At 58.2% G+C, this 17190-nt stretch overlaps 3 protein-coding genes across 3 annotated transcripts; all 3 read right to left on the minus strand.

Annotated features, from left to right (window-relative positions):
* Window positions 1-3147: 3147 nt before the first annotated feature.
* On the minus strand, window positions 3148-8647 carry VDBG_08526 (conserved hypothetical protein; the record flags this gene model as incomplete). Its single annotated transcript, XM_003001435.1, has 3 exons — window positions 3148-7412; window positions 7535-8117; window positions 8195-8647. 3 exons carry the CDS (start codon window positions 8645-8647, stop codon window positions 3148-3150), a joined length of 5301 nt encoding a protein of 1766 aa, XP_003001481.1.
* A 1653-nt stretch (window positions 8648-10300) lies between these two features.
* On the minus strand, window positions 10301-11531 carry VDBG_08527 (conserved hypothetical protein; the record flags this gene model as incomplete). Its single annotated transcript, XM_003001436.1, has 2 exons — window positions 10301-10858; window positions 10945-11531. 2 exons carry the CDS (start codon window positions 11529-11531, stop codon window positions 10480-10482), a joined length of 966 nt encoding a protein of 321 aa, XP_003001482.1.
* A 1485-nt stretch (window positions 11532-13016) lies between these two features.
* On the minus strand, window positions 13017-14891 carry VDBG_08528 (conserved hypothetical protein; the record flags this gene model as incomplete). Its single annotated transcript, XM_003001437.1, has 3 exons — window positions 13017-14007; window positions 14059-14393; window positions 14448-14891. The coding sequence occupies 3 exons, from the start codon at window positions 14889-14891 to the stop codon at window positions 13017-13019; spliced, it is 1770 nt and encodes a 589-aa protein (XP_003001483.1).
* Window positions 14892-17190: the final 2299 nt, after the last annotated feature.

Here is a 17190-nt window from a genome sequence, read left to right on the forward strand (position 1 = left end):
GGTACTAGCGGTTGTAGAGGTCGACGTCTTTCGAGGAAGGGGCGGTAGTGCTCGATCGCGCGGACGCGCCTCGAGCGCCTCAGGGGTCTTGGGCGCCCTGGCCTCGCGGCCCTCCTGAAAGTGCCGAGCGTTCCGATCAGCGATGGAGGTGAGAAAGTCGGCCGTCGTCTGGCGCGGCGGGCGCCAGTAGCCGAGACCCTCAAAGTAGGCCTGGGCCTCGTCGGCGCGGCCGTGGAAGAGCATGCGGCCCTCGTCGATGACGAGCACCTTGTCCATGAGCTCGTAGATGGACTCGCCGGCCTGGTACAAGGTGACCAGAGTCGTGCGACCGCCCACGTCGGTGTAGACGCGCAAGGACTTGGCAAAGCTCAGCGCCGTGCTGGCATCGAGGCCCCTCGTCGAGTTGTCCCAGCACACGACCGAAGCTCTCGTGGCGAGCGTCTCGGCCAGGGACACACGCTTGCGTTCGCCCCCCGAGACGCCTCGGACGTGCTCGTCTCCCACGAGCGTGTCACGCGTGTGGTCGATGCCAAACATGGCGAGAAAGGCGTCGAGAACGACGGGAATGGTCCACGCAGCCCGCCGCCTCGTCTTGGTGGCGAGAGCAAACCAGAGCGTCTGCCAGACCGTGAGAGTAGGAAAGTGTCGGTCGTCCTCCTCGCAGTAGACAACCTCGCCCCTGAAGCGTGCCTCCTGTTCGGCGGCCGGGAGGGGTCCATAGTACACCTCGCCGTCGACGGCCGAGTATTCAGCCCGATGGTTGGCGAGCGTTTTGAGCAGCGTCGAACAGCCCGAGCCAGGACGCCCGAGTACGAGGAGAATCTCGCCAGGCCGGACAGCACCCGTCATGTCATGAATAAGGGGCACCGTCTCCGAATCCGATGCCTTGCCGGGCTTGATAGATGACGGCAGGTGCGTGCTGATCAAGGACCACAGGTCGGGCCCAAATGTGTTGAGGATGGCGCGAGGCAGCGTCTTGAGCGGCGCCGAGTTGGCGGCCGACGCACGAACGGTGAGGTTGCGAAAGGAGATGCCGAGACGCTTGGTCGGGCCACCGGTGGGTGTCCTAGGATCGAGGATGCCCTGGCGCAGAAAATCCGGAAGGTCAAAGTCGGTCTCGTCACCGTCATCTTCGGGGCAGCGTGTTGAGTCGCTGTTGCGGTCCGCGCTGTGGTTGGTCGCGGTTCTCCGGGAACGGTGTGTAAGCTCGCGGTTGAGATCGTGATATTCAGACATGGCAGCCGACACGGAGACATCGCCCGGGGCATGCTCGCCCCAAGTGCCGTCAGAGACCCGGCGTTTGTCGTCCATATTGGAGACTGGTAGACGTATTGCAGTGAGTTGTGTCTTGTCAAGCAAGCTACCCCCCCAAAAGAAAGTTGCTTCGGCGGCAAGCCTTTGTATAAGCCTAAAGATCGACGTCACGTCGATGATGGCACAAATCGATATGGTGGGAATCTTAAATCCGCCGCTATCTCTGCCAAGTACCCTATTTTTTCTAAGCCTCTGGTGAGTAATGCGTCTGTATGACAAGATGCCATGCCTCGGAGAAACCCCACCACGAGGAGAGCCATGTGGACTTTAGCTTCACATCCCGACGGCCATTGTGCACTCGAAACTGTGCAGATACGGGTAGTAAAACTGCCCAACATCGCATCAACACGACAGTGCGCACAGTGACCCCACGCGGAATGTGAATTCCCCCCCCCCCCTCTGGATTAGAAACAAGGGTCCACGCTACGGCAACTGGATGCGGGATAACGCTGACCAGATCCGGGTCAGGTCAGCACAACGCCCCGGAGATAAAGGCCCCCCCCTCCCCATGACGCTGAGGGAGAGCGGTGGGCGGCGACAGCGTCATGCAGGGCCCGTTTTTCATAGATGGCTGCAGAGGAAGTGATTCGACAGAGCCCAAGATCGTCGCAGGGGGGGAACGCTTTTCTGCCCTGGATCTGGCGCTCAACAGCCCCTAGCTGGTCTTAAGTCCGGACTTCGCTGAGTGGTCCTGACTCACTCCGGGGTGAAAAAGCCAGCACAACGTCACAGCAGAGAGTCGTCCCTTTGGGACCGGAAAAGGGGCCTCAACAGCTTCAGCCCCTGCTAGAAACACGGCCGCACGGCCATACCACACACCACAATGCGATCAATACAAGCATAGCAGTCAGCCATGCGCTCGCAAAAGGATGAATTCTGCCTCTCTGACCGTGGGGAGAGGGGCCAGTACGTACCACATGTACCTGAGGCACCATCCCGGCCGGTCCTCAAGGGACGAATACGCGGGACGGGTCCAGGGTCGATTGGTAAGGTGGTCAATTATTAATCGTCTTGAGGGCGGGAAACGCACGCCGCGTACTGGAGACTGGTATCGAGACTTCATCCTCTTGACATGTGTCAGCGCCAAAAGAACGAAGTCGCCTTGTGATCCCGCTCGCGTTGGCCTGCGAAGCTCTCGTTTGTCAAAAAGAATGGCGTGCCCCCGAAATCATGTGCCGTGGATTCGTCTGCTTGTCATCTTCGAGGCATTTTCTTGACAGGACGCGCTCCTGTCTGTCACGCACGTACGCAAGCAACATGAAGCTGACGGACCGCATCTGGAGTCAACACGATGACTGGACGCGTGGTGCCAGCTGCTCCTCTTTGGCGGTTGCACAACGAGAACCGGAACGGGCCCGACTGGTGATATGGTAATGAAATTGAGAATATGCAATGTACACTATCAGCACATGTTCAAACCTCCAACGCCGGATCCCAATGCACAGATTTCCTCTGCTGACCACGACCCAACTCCTGATTGCCCCTTGCCGCCGTTATATCTCCCAAAGCCGGTCGATGAGCCTGTGCCTGCCGCCTCGGTGATTTCCCATGCCCCAGTCCCGGACCCAGACCCGTTTCCTTGTCCCGTGCCGTGAACATGTCTTCGACTCGCCATTCCCACCTGCACCGCTCGACCACGTCCCCTGACCGCCGTAACTTCGAGCGCCAGCCCTCAACGAACAGGAATGCGAGGCGCGCGTCGCTACCCGTCTGAGGCGGCGGGCCTTCGGGCGATGCGCCCTGCCTCGAAATTGTTTGCTTGCCTTTTCGACGCAGAATCTTGGCATTGGTGGCTGTCGCGTGGTCACCGACACGCGCCCCGCCCGAGCGTGGTCAATAACCTGACCCCTCGTAGCTGCTACGCGCGTTCCGGAGCAGCCCGCTCCTTTCGTCGCGGTCCTCGGCCCGCTCGTTGAACAGGCCCATCTGCCGCTTGTAGCCCATCAGACCATTGTCATCTGGCAGATCCGACAGAGGCCGCGCCGTCCTGACCGGTGGCCACACACCGGAGCCTGGTCGTGATTTGATCGGGCTCCCGGTCTCTGAGGCAGACGTGCCAGACGGATGTGGCGCTTCTGACCCGGGCTTCTCAAAGACGCTGCGCATCTTGTGGAAGAGGCTGCCCGGCGAGCCCGTATTGTTCCCGCCGGGTGCGACGCTCGACATGGAGTTGCGTTGCGGTGACTGGTGGGCTACCGGTGGGACGTAGGTTTGCCGAGGGAACTTTGCGCCAGCATCGCGAAACGGGTCGTAGTCATCCATTGCGCTCGAGTCGTTACGTGCTCGTCGGGGCCACGAGTCGCGTATCGTAGGCTCATACCGGTCAGCATGCAGGGCCGAGTGCACGGGCGACGAGGCCGCCGTGTCGAGCGTGCTCTGACTGCGCAGCGAAACTGGCACAGAGTCATGCCGCGCATGCCATGGCACATTCATGACGTCCTTTGGCATGAATGCTTCAGGGTCAAACTCTGGCGGCGTCCGAGGGCGGTCGGGGTTGTGCTTGCTGTACGCGAGACCCCGCGTGGGACTGGATGATTGCGAGTAGCGCAGGGCGAGAGGACTGGGTTCGGCATCGCGCATCTCTGATCTGGGCAGCAACAGAGGTGTCGGTTGCCCCGCCCGCGGCGTCATATCTGATGACTTGGGACCAGAGTTGGGCTCGTCAACGACACGAATGGTCTGTTCCCTGACGAAGCCGTCGAACCGCTCTGTTGGGCTGGTGACGGACCTCTTCATCGCTGCCATCGCTGCCTCAGCCTCGACTTCAGAGTCAAATTCACTGGCATCCGTGCTGTAGGCACCGTCTTCGAACACTGTTTCCTGGCCACGAATGTCCGTCAGAACCGTTGAGTTGGCGGGGTTCATGTCGCTTGACGTGGGGAGATGGGTGCGGAAGTATCGGTGTCTCTCGGACTCTTCGTCTTCGGGAAGCTGCCAATTCGTCGACTTTTCCCGAGGCTTCTCGTGGAAGGACTCGTCACGATCATGTGCCTGATACAGATCCAGCGAACTCGGCTGCTCCGAGCTCTCGCGCGAATCGTAGCCATCGACGGAAGCTGGCTCGGCAGCTCGACTGGACGAAGGGTGATCATGGTTCGACCTCATTGGGCTCATTGATGGCAAATCATACGTCGACTTGGTCGGGCTCTTCGAGGGAAGATCGTAGCTAGATTTGGTAGGGCTCATTGAAGGAAGGTCGTACGTCCGTTTGGCTGGTTCAGACCGCAGTCTGGTAGATTCGAGGTGAAATTCATCCTCATCGTCACTCAGTTCCAGTCCGGCTGCAGCCATGTCGTCTGACTCGTGCTCAATGTGAGCAGCATCCCACGGCGTCCTCGTTGAGGAGAACCGGGACTCGCCGTCGACGGAGGCGTCGGGGGAGGTCTCCCAATCGTCGTAAGCCACGGCGGGGTCTTCGGCGAGCGCATAATTTCTTGTCTTGAGAGGCATGGGGACGAGGTTGTCGGTCTCAGCCGGGACAGCCGTGTTGTTGATATGGCCCGCTGCGATTGCGGGCGCAAGTTCATCCACGTCGTCACGAAAACTTTTGACAGTCGTATCTTCAATGTACTCAGAGGCGACTGGGCTTACCGGCCTGTCTTGTTGCTGCACTTGCTCATGTCCAGTCTCGGGACCTATGACGGCGTCGAGATGCGACTTCTCCGAGACCCGAGTGGGCGACCGAGACCGCGTGTTGTAATAGTCGGGAATGCTGGTCTTGTCAACTGCGGAATCCGCTGGCGACAGGTCGCGCGTGGAAAAGGCCTCTTCGTCGTCGGGTTGCGCCGAGCCGGCATCCAACGAAGAAGAGACTGAACGTTCGGCCGATCTAAGTTCGACAGAAGCATCCTGTGGCTTGATGGTGGATAGCAGCTCCTCAACCTTTGACTCCTCATCGTCGTAGTCCAAGTCCCTAATGAAGGGCTCCACTGACGGGGTCGTTGCTGTTTGAGGGGCCGGAGATCTCGTCGTGGCTTCGATGGGTTCTGGCGTCTCTTCTGGGAGGGCATAAGACCTCTGCTGTTCATATTTGGCATCAGCTTCGAAATCGCCCGCCTCGTCATCTGAGGAGTCATAGTCCCGTTCAATGCTCGGGATGGGCGTATCGGGGTCAACAAGCGGCGAGGACGGCTCGTTGATTGCGCGAGATTTCCTTTCATGGCTTTCTTCACCCGGTATGCTCCGCTCGTTGCCCAGAATCGGGGGTTGCCGATCGGCCGACTGATCGGCCTCGCCATGTAAGCTGGACACTTTTGCTATGCCAGGACTTTCTCCGCTGTGAAGGTCTGCTTCGTCGTCCAAGGCGGTATCTTCTGGAATCCCAAAAAAAGACTCCTCTTCGGGGGAGCTGGAGTTCGGTTCGCTACCGACACTCCTCTCATATGTACTGCTGCCGGCAGCGTTGTTGTCTGGCGTATGGGAATCTTTCATGGATTGTCCCACGTTGGAAGGTGCCGAAGAGATGACAACTTCCGGCTCAGAAATCTTTTCAGAGCTGTCGGATGCTGCGGACTCTGAGACTTGGTTCAGAACAGTAGGCCCAACAGCCCCAACAGCTACGGACGAAGCGTCACCAAATGACCTTGTCAGATCAACATTGTCATCCGTCACAACTTTGTCCACGATTGAGTCGGCCTGTGCCGCAACCTCAATATGTCCCGGTGCTTCCTGGACCTGGGGTGCGTCCATGGACTTGGTGGTCAGATCGGAAGTGGTGGCCTGCGCGTCCTTAGACTCGACAGCAGCATCTGCCTCACTGGATTCCGACTCCTCCAGCTCAGTCTCCGGCCTCGTAGCGCTCAGCTGTGGGGGGTTCAGGAGCTTGTCCTGGTCATTGACGGCGAAACCCGGAGACCCAGAACGTCGACCAGCATCCTCTGTCGCCAGGATGTCATCCTCAACCGGCTCAACCGACTTCGTTGAAAGTGCTAGTTGCGCCTTCGATTCTTCATCGGCTGCGACTGAACCCGATGCGGATTTCGGCTTGGGCGCCTCGATTGGCTTTTCGGATTCTTCAAGAACTTCGTCCGCCTCCACAGTTCTATCCTGTTCTTCAGATGGGTTGCTACCGATTGTCTTCTCTGCAGACGCTGCTTCCGGCGCCTCTTCGACATGAGAAAGCCTTTCCGCAGATATTTCATCCGCATCTTTCAGCTCATCGTCTTCGAGAGGCACTTCCGTAGTTGCCGCGGGAGAAGATGTGTCGATGTCAGCGTGCTCGGACGCCTTCTGGTCGGAAGCGTCATGCTGGAGTGTGCGCTTGTCGTCTTCCGTTCCGATGCTGTCATGAACTGCTGGCAAGACCCCGTCTATATCATCATTCACCTCGACAATGGGCGCGGGTCTGTCATCGACAGCGAGTGGGCTAGTTGTCTTGTCCTCTTCGTCGCTGTCGGCAGCTATTGAAGACGTGTCCTTCTCTTGGGCTGTGCCGGGCTCTTCGGAAGCTGAGATCTCACCATTGGCGACTGTAGTGGGCTCCCCATTTGCCACAACCGGAACTGAAGACGTTGCATCTCGGTCGACCTCAGCGTCCTCTTCGGCACCTGAGTTGACAGACGCTTCCCTCTCTGCGGCATTGTCGTTGACGAATGCAGCAGACTCAGACTTGGACACCTCTTCAGGCGTGGGAACGTCTTCGTCGTTGGCGAGGACGCTTATTTCACGCTCAGTTGTCGGCTCAATGTCAACTTCGTCACGGGTCTCAGGCTCTGGCGAACGAGTGTGGTAGTAGTCGGCAGCTGGCACTGACTGTTCTGTGGGCTCGTCCGAGCTTTGATCTCTGTTGCTGGCGTCCTCGGCCTTCTCCGCACACTCCAGATCTCGGGCAGGGTCATCGGCTGGCAGTGCATCGTCAACAGACTCGGCATCCGATGCATCATTCGTGATGGTGTCTTCCGAGCGATCGGCGTTCGTGACCGAAGCTGGCTCTTGCGCCGTGTCGGCCACTGGGGAGACGCTCCGTTCTTGAACGACATCCTCTACGTCGGTTTTGGTAGGATCAGCGTTGAGCTCGCTGGCGTCGGCATCTTGGGATTTTTTTGGTTCAGGTTCGGGGATCTCGGTCGACACAACTCCGTTGCTGGAATGGTCATCCCCTGTGGCTGGAGTCTCTTCAGCGCTTTCTCCCGCTGCGGCGGGAGTGTTGGTACTGTCTGCGGACAATACATCAATCGATTGGTCTTTGGTTTCTTCGTGCGTCTCCGAGTCCTCGGTGGACACCGCGTCCTTGTCTCGAGAGTCTCTTTGGGTTCCGCCTCATCCTCAGCGTTGTCTTCTGCTTTTTCGGCGACAGGCTCGTCCTCCTCGGCAGCATCTGCTGCCACATCCACACCGCGGGCGGCAGGTTCAGTGTCCTCGCCACCTCGCTCCGCGACCGCCTCTTCAGAGGCCGGCGCCGCAGCGTCTTCATGGGCCTTCACATCGTTACCACTGTCGTCTCCGGCCGGGCTAGGAAAGGAAACCTCATCCTTACTGGTAGTGGAGTCGTCCGCAAGCGACACGTCCTTGTCGGAAGTATCATCATCCTTCAGGGCGTCGGCATTGGGGGCAGCTTCGATGGCAAGAAGGCCGTTGGTGGGTGCAGCGGATTTAGCCGCCACAGCGGGAGCATCGTCAACGGAAGCGTCGTCCTTCGTGTCCGGATCCGCCGGCGGCGCGGCATCGACGGGGACATCAGCCGCGGCGTCGGTGTCGACAGGAATGTCGGCGGGGGCATCGGCGGTCTTCGCCCTCGTGCGCTTGCGTGGCACAAATGTGGGTATCGGGTTGCTCATCCGCTCATCGATCAAACGGTTGATTTCCTAATTCGTCACGTCAGCGACCGCTCACACAACGACGAACGACCGAAGCCACAAGGCGTTGGCAGCAGCGAGCTTACCTTTCGCTTCTCCTCCAGCTCAGTGAGCCTGGCCTGTCCCTCCTGCAGGAGCTTCTGCACCTCGGCCTCAACGGCATCGATGCCTTCGTCGGCCTCTTCTTCGACGAGATCGGTTTCCCGTGCGAGTCTGTCCCTTCGCTCGGCATCCTGGGCATCCTTTTGCGCAAGAAACTCGTCATCTTCCTGCTTCCGGCGAGCTTCTCGCTCTTCGTCCTCTCGCCTTCGGGTCTCGGTGATTTCTTCTTCTTCTTTGGCTCGCTGGGCCGTAAGCTCCTCGAGCTCGGCTTCGTATTCGGAGAGGAGGGCATCGAGAAGTGCGTCTCGCTTCTCTTCTAGCTCGTCCAGCTTCGCATCGTGTTCTTTTGTGGAAAGTCCGGCGATTGTGGTGTGGATGGCGGCCAAGTTCTCGGTCATTTGGGCTACGAGGGCCTCGACATCCATGGTGGTGGCCATGTCGGCAGCTTTCAGCTTTCCCTTGAAGGGGGGGAAACGATGAGAGATGGGACCAAAAGTGTAGAGAAGGAATGGGGTAAAAAATCAAGATGCAATTGAAACGCAATCACGCCGGGGCGCCTGTCGCTAGTGGTCCTCCCAAAAGAGGAAATCAAAGGAAAAATGCTGCAGCTGTTTCGTGAGACGTCGTAGCGTCGTGGACACGTCAATGCCAGAGGTGGATTCACAGGCGAGAGCGAGATAGTTAGGAATGGGCAGGGCAATGCAGTTCGAAAGAGCTGATGGAAAATCAAAAAGCGAATTGGTATCAGACGAAACACCAGAGGTAGGGGATATGACACCGGGGGTGTTCGTGCCTGGTTCCGTCCGATCTATATATCGTGTCAGCCAAGCAGCAGCGCCTGGACCTGGTGCTGCTCGGAGTAAACAGAGTAAAGGAAAAAAAAAAAAGCGAGACGCGAGAGAGAGGGCAGCCGACGATCCCCGGCCAGGACCCATGTCCGCGGGGGGGGGCCAGCGCATCCGAACGACTGGTGCTCAGCAGGGTAGGTTCTTGCAGAAAGAGGAACCATTGGCGGTGTCCAGGCTCACCGGCGGGCGAGTCAAATGACGAGATTGATTGTGACGATGGTGGTGCTGTGCAGAGGCCGCTCACGGGCACCGGCGCCCGGGGGGGTCGACGTCAGCGGAGCCTCTTGGGCCGCAAGCCTCGTCTCTGTTCGCCGGGCAACGGGTCGTCGGAGCCAGTGGCAAGACGGCGGCAGCGGGCACTGCTTTGTGCAGATTGGTTGTGCTCGATGTGCCTGACGTGGGGAAACCGCCCCAGCCCATGGCCTGGGAGGGGAGAAGCAACGTGTCGCGGTCGTAGACGGCGAGCGGGGCTCCATTATGCGCTGTTGGCAGACCATTGGTGATCGGGCATCGAGTCAGGACGCATAAAGAACTCGGAGGGCAGAGACTGGACGCCAACCAAGGGCTATGCGAGCGAGGAGGGCGGCAGGATGGGAAGTGGGATGTTGGCGTTTGATGCGGGTTGTGCGACCGGGGTTGTGATGTTTCGGCTGGTGTTGGCTGAACCCAGCCGAAATGACAAACCTCCACTGTTCAAATACATACTGCCGCTCACTCATTCTCGTGGCGTGAGCCACAGGCAGCAAGCGGCCAGTGTTCTGTGACGGGCAGCCACGACCGGGTGCCCTTTCTCTGCTTGCTAGTCATGCCTGCCTGTTCGCTCATCACTTTTCGCTCTTGTCCCGGGGAGCATCGCACCTTCCCAAGCTTGGACGAACCACTGGGAGCCACTGGGAACCACACAGCCACCGACCACTCGTTGCAATCTGCACTCCGGCCGGCGGCAGAGCAGCCTACCTACCTAAGGTAGGTAAGGTACGGACGGCAGGTTTTCACGAGATTGCCCGGGAGATGACCCCGACAGAGTCTGGGGTCGCTTCGGCCCATGCCACCCAGCCTCACCGCCTGACAATCTCGCAGGTCTCAGTGCCGGCCTGGACTTTGAAAAGGTTCCTAGCTGTCTTGACGTCAGAGTCAACGAAGCCAGACAGAGACAGATGTGAACGCATCCTCCATTTCGTACGATGCACGCAGACGCGTACCGTCTACCCTGACGGGCTCACCAACAGCGACGGCGAGATAAACGAACACCAGTTGTCATCATTCTCGTTAAATAAGAGCATTCTATAAGTATAGCTATAAGTGGTTAAAGAAAGATCCAAAAAATCGGTAGAAGCACAGAATCGTCGTCCCACAGCGAGGGGCGCCGGGAGCCACATCAAATAAACATATTCATCTCCGCCTTGGTCTTCGACCGCGCCTCATATTTGCCTCTTGGTGTTGCTTGCAATGGCCGACCTCCTCTTGAAGCTCTCGGCGTAGCTGATCCGGTCATACGTGCCGATGCCGTAGGCCACGAATCCCACGAGCGTCCAGATACCCGTAATAATGAGGCCAATGGGAAAGATCATGATCTGCACGCCAGGCAGCACAAAGGCCACGGTGCCGTTCCGCAGCTCGGCCGTAATGTTGCTGACGGCCTGCTTGGCCGTCGCGAATTCGGACATGACAACTTCGCGAGAGAAGACGCCCGTCAGGAACGCAGCCTCGTTGGAGGAGACGTTGGTGCTGATGCGCTGGCCCGTCGTATTCGTCGCCGTCAGGGTGAGGACGGGAAGGACGAGCGCCTCGAGTTCAGCCCTGTCACATGTCAAGAGTCAGTTAGTTACATTCCACAGCATGAAGCTCTCTCCAAACCCAAACCCCCACGCGTGACCGGAACGTACATTGTCATCTTCTCCTGCATGTTCGAGGGGTTGATCTGTCCAACAAACATGTACGACTGCAGCAGATCCATGACGTCTGCTCGTTTCGCCCTTCTCTGCTGGCCCACGGCGCCCGAAATTCGGCTGGCCTCGACTGGCGACACGGAGGCGCCGGCAAACGAGAGGCCGACCTCGATGCTCTCGGGCGGGATGCCCTGAAATTGGCCCGACGGCTCCGACACCTTGAACAGGCGCAAATCGGCTTCGAAGACACCAGATGTGGGATCCAATGCGGGGAGGTTGTAGCAGATGCCCGTGCCGGACGGATTCGAGGCGACATTCAGGTGGGCCAGGGCGTCGCGGCACGCTGACGTCGTCTCCTCCTCCCACGCTTCCATGTCCATGGTCCCGTCGGGGTTCAGGGCCACCTGGCTGTCGGGGTTGACCTCCTGTCGCTTCGAGAGATAGCGATCGGCGACGTCGCTGTAGTGCAGTTCGAGGACATCCGAGGCGCGGACTTGAATCACAGGATCCATGGCGAGAGGGCGAATCTCGGCGCAGGCGCCCGAGATGATGGCCGCGGTGGCCAGAGCCTTGTTCCAAAACATGGTGGGTGTGGTTGATGCGCAGTACGAAATCAATACGCTTGCTGTTTCCGTGCTAGGTTCTCTTGTCTTCGTGATCGCAGGTATATGGGTTGTGTGGCAAACTGATTAAGAAGCGATCCGGCCGGCGGCGAAGAAGTGAAGAGATCGGTCAAAAGAGCGTTGTGCCGAATCGCACTGGTGTGGCGACGCACTCTCGAACGAGCGAGTGTCTAACGCTCAGCGGTCGTCGTTGTTGTTCGTCTCGTCGGTCGTCGACTGTTGTTCGTCTGGTCGATGGGCATGCAAAGAAAGCGATCGTCGGGCTGCCTGCGTCGTCGAGTCGAGAAGAGAAGCGAACAAGAGGGTCCAGCCCGCAGGTGGGAAAGCGATGGCGCTGTTGGTTTGGTGTCCAGCGGATCCAGGCCGTGAAGCGAAAGCAGGAATAGGCAATCGGTAGGAAGATGGGGAAAGACGTGGGTGCGAGGAGATTAAACAACGATGGCCACTGGGTCTGGCCGACAATACGACAGCAGGGGGCGGGGCCGTTACTGGGCGTAGCACAACTCTATGTCAGGAGAATTGTGTCATGAAGCATCAGCCCAACAGCCGAGAGGTGGTAGGTGGGAATCGATGGGCGGTCGACACAGCAAATGGCGTGACTTGAGGACCCGTGGCAGGGCTGGCGGAACAAAAGATGAAGCAGAATCGAGCGATGCGCAAGGATCGTGTACGTCGTGAGGGCCAGCACGAACAGCGCAGAAGAGGTCGAGGAGGGCTGTGGGACGTGACGCTCGCTCACTCGCAGGCTGGCAGAGACATCCAGTGCGGCAAGTGGAGAGAATAGGGTGGAAACTGCATCGCGGCAGATGGACACAACAGGTAAGGCGTGTCTTGGAGGTTCGAGGGCCTGGAGGGCGATGCGTCGGTCTGGTCGGATCGTCTGGCGATGTAACGAGCGACGTTCGAGGATGGGTCGATGTTTGGGGCCTTGGGACGGACAAAGCCCTCTCATTGGGGGGTCACAAGCGTCCCTGGGAAGCACACAGGGAGCCACTCAGGGGGCATCCCACTGCACGCGCAAGCGCTATACCAGGGGCGTGTTTCATCGCTGTGCTCGCACTTGCCCCGCTGCTGCTGTACCGCAACTGCTGTGGCTGCTGTTCTGCTTTGGGCGCCTTGCTTCTGACCGAGCCCACCGAAAGTGAGCGGCGACTTGACCGAGATCCCCTTCTTCTCGTGGCTGCCGTACTTGACATCCGAACAACATGCCTGCCAGCCTAACTAGGTACCTTAGAAACAACGACTACAATGGCCCCGCCGCGTTGGCTTCACCAGAAACACTCTCGGGCTTCATCAACGGCTGTTCGGCATTTACATTAGGTATCATGACTATCTGTACACACAAAAAGTATTGACAAGAAAAAGGATAGGCAGCCAAGAAAAACTCGACATCCGACATAGCTAGCTCCTCCGCCGTCAAACATGGACCCTTAGACTGGACACTGTTTACTCCTTTGCAAACACCTGGGTACGTCGAACCACCATATCAATCAGGGTATCATACGACTCGTTGCTCTCCGTAGAGTCAAATGACGTACGCCTGTCCTTGACAAACTTGGGCCACGTATTCGTCAGCACGAGGTACTTGATGCTCGTCTCGGCATCGTCAAACACCGTCTCATCGAAGCCGTCTGGGATGTCCCCCCAGTAGTACGCTCCCTCGCCAATCGTCGACCCCGTGTCCGACACGTCGTCAGCGTCTCTGGCCGCTGCTCCAATGATGCCCTTCTCACTCGACATGGACACGGACTCGGCGCCCTTGGGTGCGGCCCAGTCGTCGAATGGCGTCGCCGTCGGCTTCGGCGACTTGTCGCCGTGGACTGACCGTGCGGCTTGCTCAAAGACGGTTTCGATCCGGCGCAGGTCACCAGACGAAATGTTAATGCTGAATTCGGCGTCTTTCTGGCTGATGAACTCGGTGTAAATGCGCAGCGCCTGGTTGAACTGCTCGCGGAGACGGTCCTGCTGGTTCGTTGCGCAAGGCTCGATCGACAGGCTCTGGCGGCCGTTCAGTGTGGTGGCCGGAATGTTTTCAGAACGCAGAGACGTCTTCCAGCTGGACACGCTCGTGAGGAAGGCAATGTTCTCGCCCGAGAAATCCTTGAGCGCAGAAAAGTGCTGCAAGGGTGCCGGGTTCTTCTTGAGTGCGTATTCGAGCGCGTCCATCGTCAACAGGCCGCCAGCAATAGCGGCGGCATCGAAGGAGCCGCCCTTCTCCACCTCGGACATCTGCCTCCATGAGACGAAACTGCCCTTGCCGCTGGTCTTGGTAGAGCCCGACACAAACGACTTGCCAGCGCCCGTGGTGTTCTTCTTACCAGATTCCCAGAGCGCAATGAGTTCCAGCGTCTCCTGTCGGAGCGACTGGTGGCGCAGCACCTGCCAGCAGGGTAGGAAGATTGTGAAGATCTCAAGCAGCATGATGGACACGGCGATCCTATAAGTGCATGTTAGCAACGATGGACCGTCAAACCCGGGAAACACTCACCACTGAGGCGGAATGAAGTACTTGTTCACAACCGCCATGGCGTCTACGTTCAGCGCAACGATCCACATGGGCGCGGCGTGCAGACTGGCCAGGCAGCACGCAACGGTCTGGAATCGCCAGCCCTGGGTATCACGGATGCCGCGTGACTGCCAGAGGATGTAGGGCGCAACAATCCAGGCCCAAAAGATCTGCCAGAAGACAGACGGCCACCACTCCCAGCCCCGACCGCGCTCCCGCGTGATCTGCTCAGGGGTGCCGGTGACCTCGGTGCCGGCCACACCAAACGAAGGATGGAATTTGTAGGAAACAAGATACATGACAAGTGTCAAAAAAAACTGCTATAATCAGCGAATGAAGGGTACACCATCCTGGCAGGCGAGATCACGCACCTGAAACGTCATGCCAGCGCAGACAACAGTCATCATCTTGGTGGTGTAGTCAAAGGCCCGAAACTTGGCAACCAGTGGCCATCGTGACTTTTCTTCTGGCGACTTCTTCACACGCTCGGTCTGGGCATATCTCATCTGCGCCTTCGCGACATGGAGGAAACGGCTGTTGGAGGCGTGGAACAGGGCAATGCCGAAGGGGAGATAGATACCCATGATCCAGAACTCGACCCCGTTGGGCATGAGATGTCCGTAGCTGGTGCCCAGCTGGCAGGCAATCCAGTACAGGTGAAGACAGACGACGGCGCCAAAGGAGAGGGGCAGACCTCGGATGCGGAGGATGGGCATGTCTCGCCTCGTCCACAGGAAGGCCATGCCACCGACCAACAGCGCGGTCCACAAGGACGCAAAGGCGGTCCAGAATATGGCGACCCCATCGAAGACCATGTTTTTGGGCGCCATAACTGAGAAGGGACGGGGGTTGTTGTTGTTGTTGTCGCCGCACAGACGAATGGACTCGTGCTAATCAGATAAAAGATTTGGCCAACAGGTGAACGAAGGGTGGCGGCTGGTATTACAATCAAGGGACAGTAGAGATCGTGGGAAGGAATGTATTTGTTAGGCACGTGACGCTGAGAGCCACTGCATCCTGCCACCTCGATAATAAAAGCGCCGACGACCAGAAGCTTATATTCACCACGACACATCAACATGCCAGCCCCTCGCGGACGGCGGAGTACTTCTCCACGCGATGAACGCTCCCTCGACGAAGCTCACCCCCCGCATGTCTTGCACGGCCATCTTATCACACCCAATAGCTCAGCAAACCTTGTGTTGCCGATCTCAAGGAAACCAAGGCTGGCTGTAGGCTTTTTGATGACCTTTAACCGGGCCTGTCACACTGACGCAAGGGCCGAAGACATGGCGCCGGCGTCTTGGCAGGTGCGGTTACGGCGTTTCTTCTTCTCAAATTTCCTAGTGTTCCCTCCCCCGGCAGTGCGGCAAAGGCAATCAGGACAGGGCTGCACCGGGGCTTGTCAAGGTTTTTCGTCGAGAGCATGCGGCGAACGTTCACTAGCCAGGGTGTACAGAGTGGCCGGGCATCTGTGTCCGGCGTCAGATGACGGGTTAAAAGAGATGAGCGGTCGAAAAGAGCTGACCGGTCGACAGATCGACAGGACCCCATCCCCCATCTATCGGATCGAGCTGAACCCAAGATCATGTAAACCCTACCAGAATCGATAGCCGACCCGGTATCCTTGCCGTTGCTGCGCTCTGGCGCTGCTGCTACAACTGGGCGGTGGGAAAAGTCATCATGGGGAAGATGGGAGATTGGTGCCATCACATATCGTCTTGGCCTTCGCCCATAGCTCCCACAGCTGATGGCGATCGCTGTAGTCTTGACAGTTCAATTGAGTCAAGCACACGAGGAAACAAAGCGAAATGGGCAATGATCTTCAACGGCACTTGAGGGTCTCACCCAGTCGTCACCAGAGTTGGTCCAACAACATCGAGCACCATGAGACAAGCCCACCGCTGGTGTTTGTCGTCACAAACATTGTCCCCCTTCGTCTGCATAAGATTCCTCGTCCTCCTCCGTTGTCCAGTGCCATCACTTCATCCCGAGCACGCCACAGAACGCCGCAGATGGATGCCGTCCATCAACACCATCCGGCGCAATTGTCCCGAACCTCTCTGCCCTTTCTTTTTCCCCGAACCACCTCGCCCTTCAACACCCCCAACCGCGGATCGTTCAGTCCAGGACCGAAGAAGCAATTCCGGCACTTGCCTTCACCGGACACGACGCTAACGGGAGCTTGAGGTCAAGGATGGGGAGCCGCGCGGTGGATGCTCCCTAGTGTTGAGCCGCTTGCCCAGCACTTCCATGCCATCTCCCCCAAACCCCACTGGGCGGCCCGCTTATCTTTCGGCCCGTTGGGTTCGAGGGCTTTCGTGAATCGCGTTGGGGTTGACATGACTGTGATTGTGATTCAGCCGAGTCTCGCGGCGTTTAGGATCCAGGGCTCATCCCATCTTTCCACTTACCTCAATTACCTGTGTGCATCGTGTGATCAAGAGAAAACCAGCCATCCTGTCCATCATGTTGTGCGAGTTGCAAGAGTCTGGTCTGTGCAGTGGGCAACGTGCCGACTTTGCCCGGCAGGCCCTGCGGCTCAGCTTCCAAACACACGTCGTCTGTTTTTTTTTTCCTTTCTTTTTTTTCTTCTCTATTGTCCACAAGTACGTGCATATGATCAACATGGCAGCCGTTTGTTTCGCGCAGCACGCTCGAATGGCGTGGGTGGATTGCGTTTCGATCTTCGCCCGTGTTTCCAAGACGGGTAGTACGCAGTACGAGACTCGATAAGCTCCATCCACCGCAGAAGCAAGGGGACGACACGTCTCGAGAGGGGCCCGCCTGCGTGTGCTGTTAGCCCGTCGCGATGGCGCTGGGTTGGTGGGATTGTGTAGGATCTGACAGGTTTTGTGGCGACGGCGTTGTCGTGATTACTTTCGTCGAGCGAGACAGCGAGAGTCAGAGTTGGTTCGTTGGCATACATGACGAGCTTTTTTCTCCGAAAATCACTTGATCAACCAAGCTGAAGAGAAACTTTCCGTCAAGCTGTTTCATGGGCTCGTGAAACCTCTTGGCTCATGAGGTGGTGATGCCGTGAGGGCTCACCTAATAGCACCAACCGCGTCCCGCCTCGGAGTTTCCGCCACGTTGCTGACGTCGGGCGCCCTG

This window comes from Verticillium alfalfae, genomic scaffold, assembly GCF_000150825.1.
Source record: "Verticillium alfalfae VaMs.102 supercont1.12 genomic scaffold, whole genome shotgun sequence".
NCBI lineage: Eukaryota > Fungi > Ascomycota > Sordariomycetes > Glomerellales > Plectosphaerellaceae > Verticillium > Verticillium alfalfae.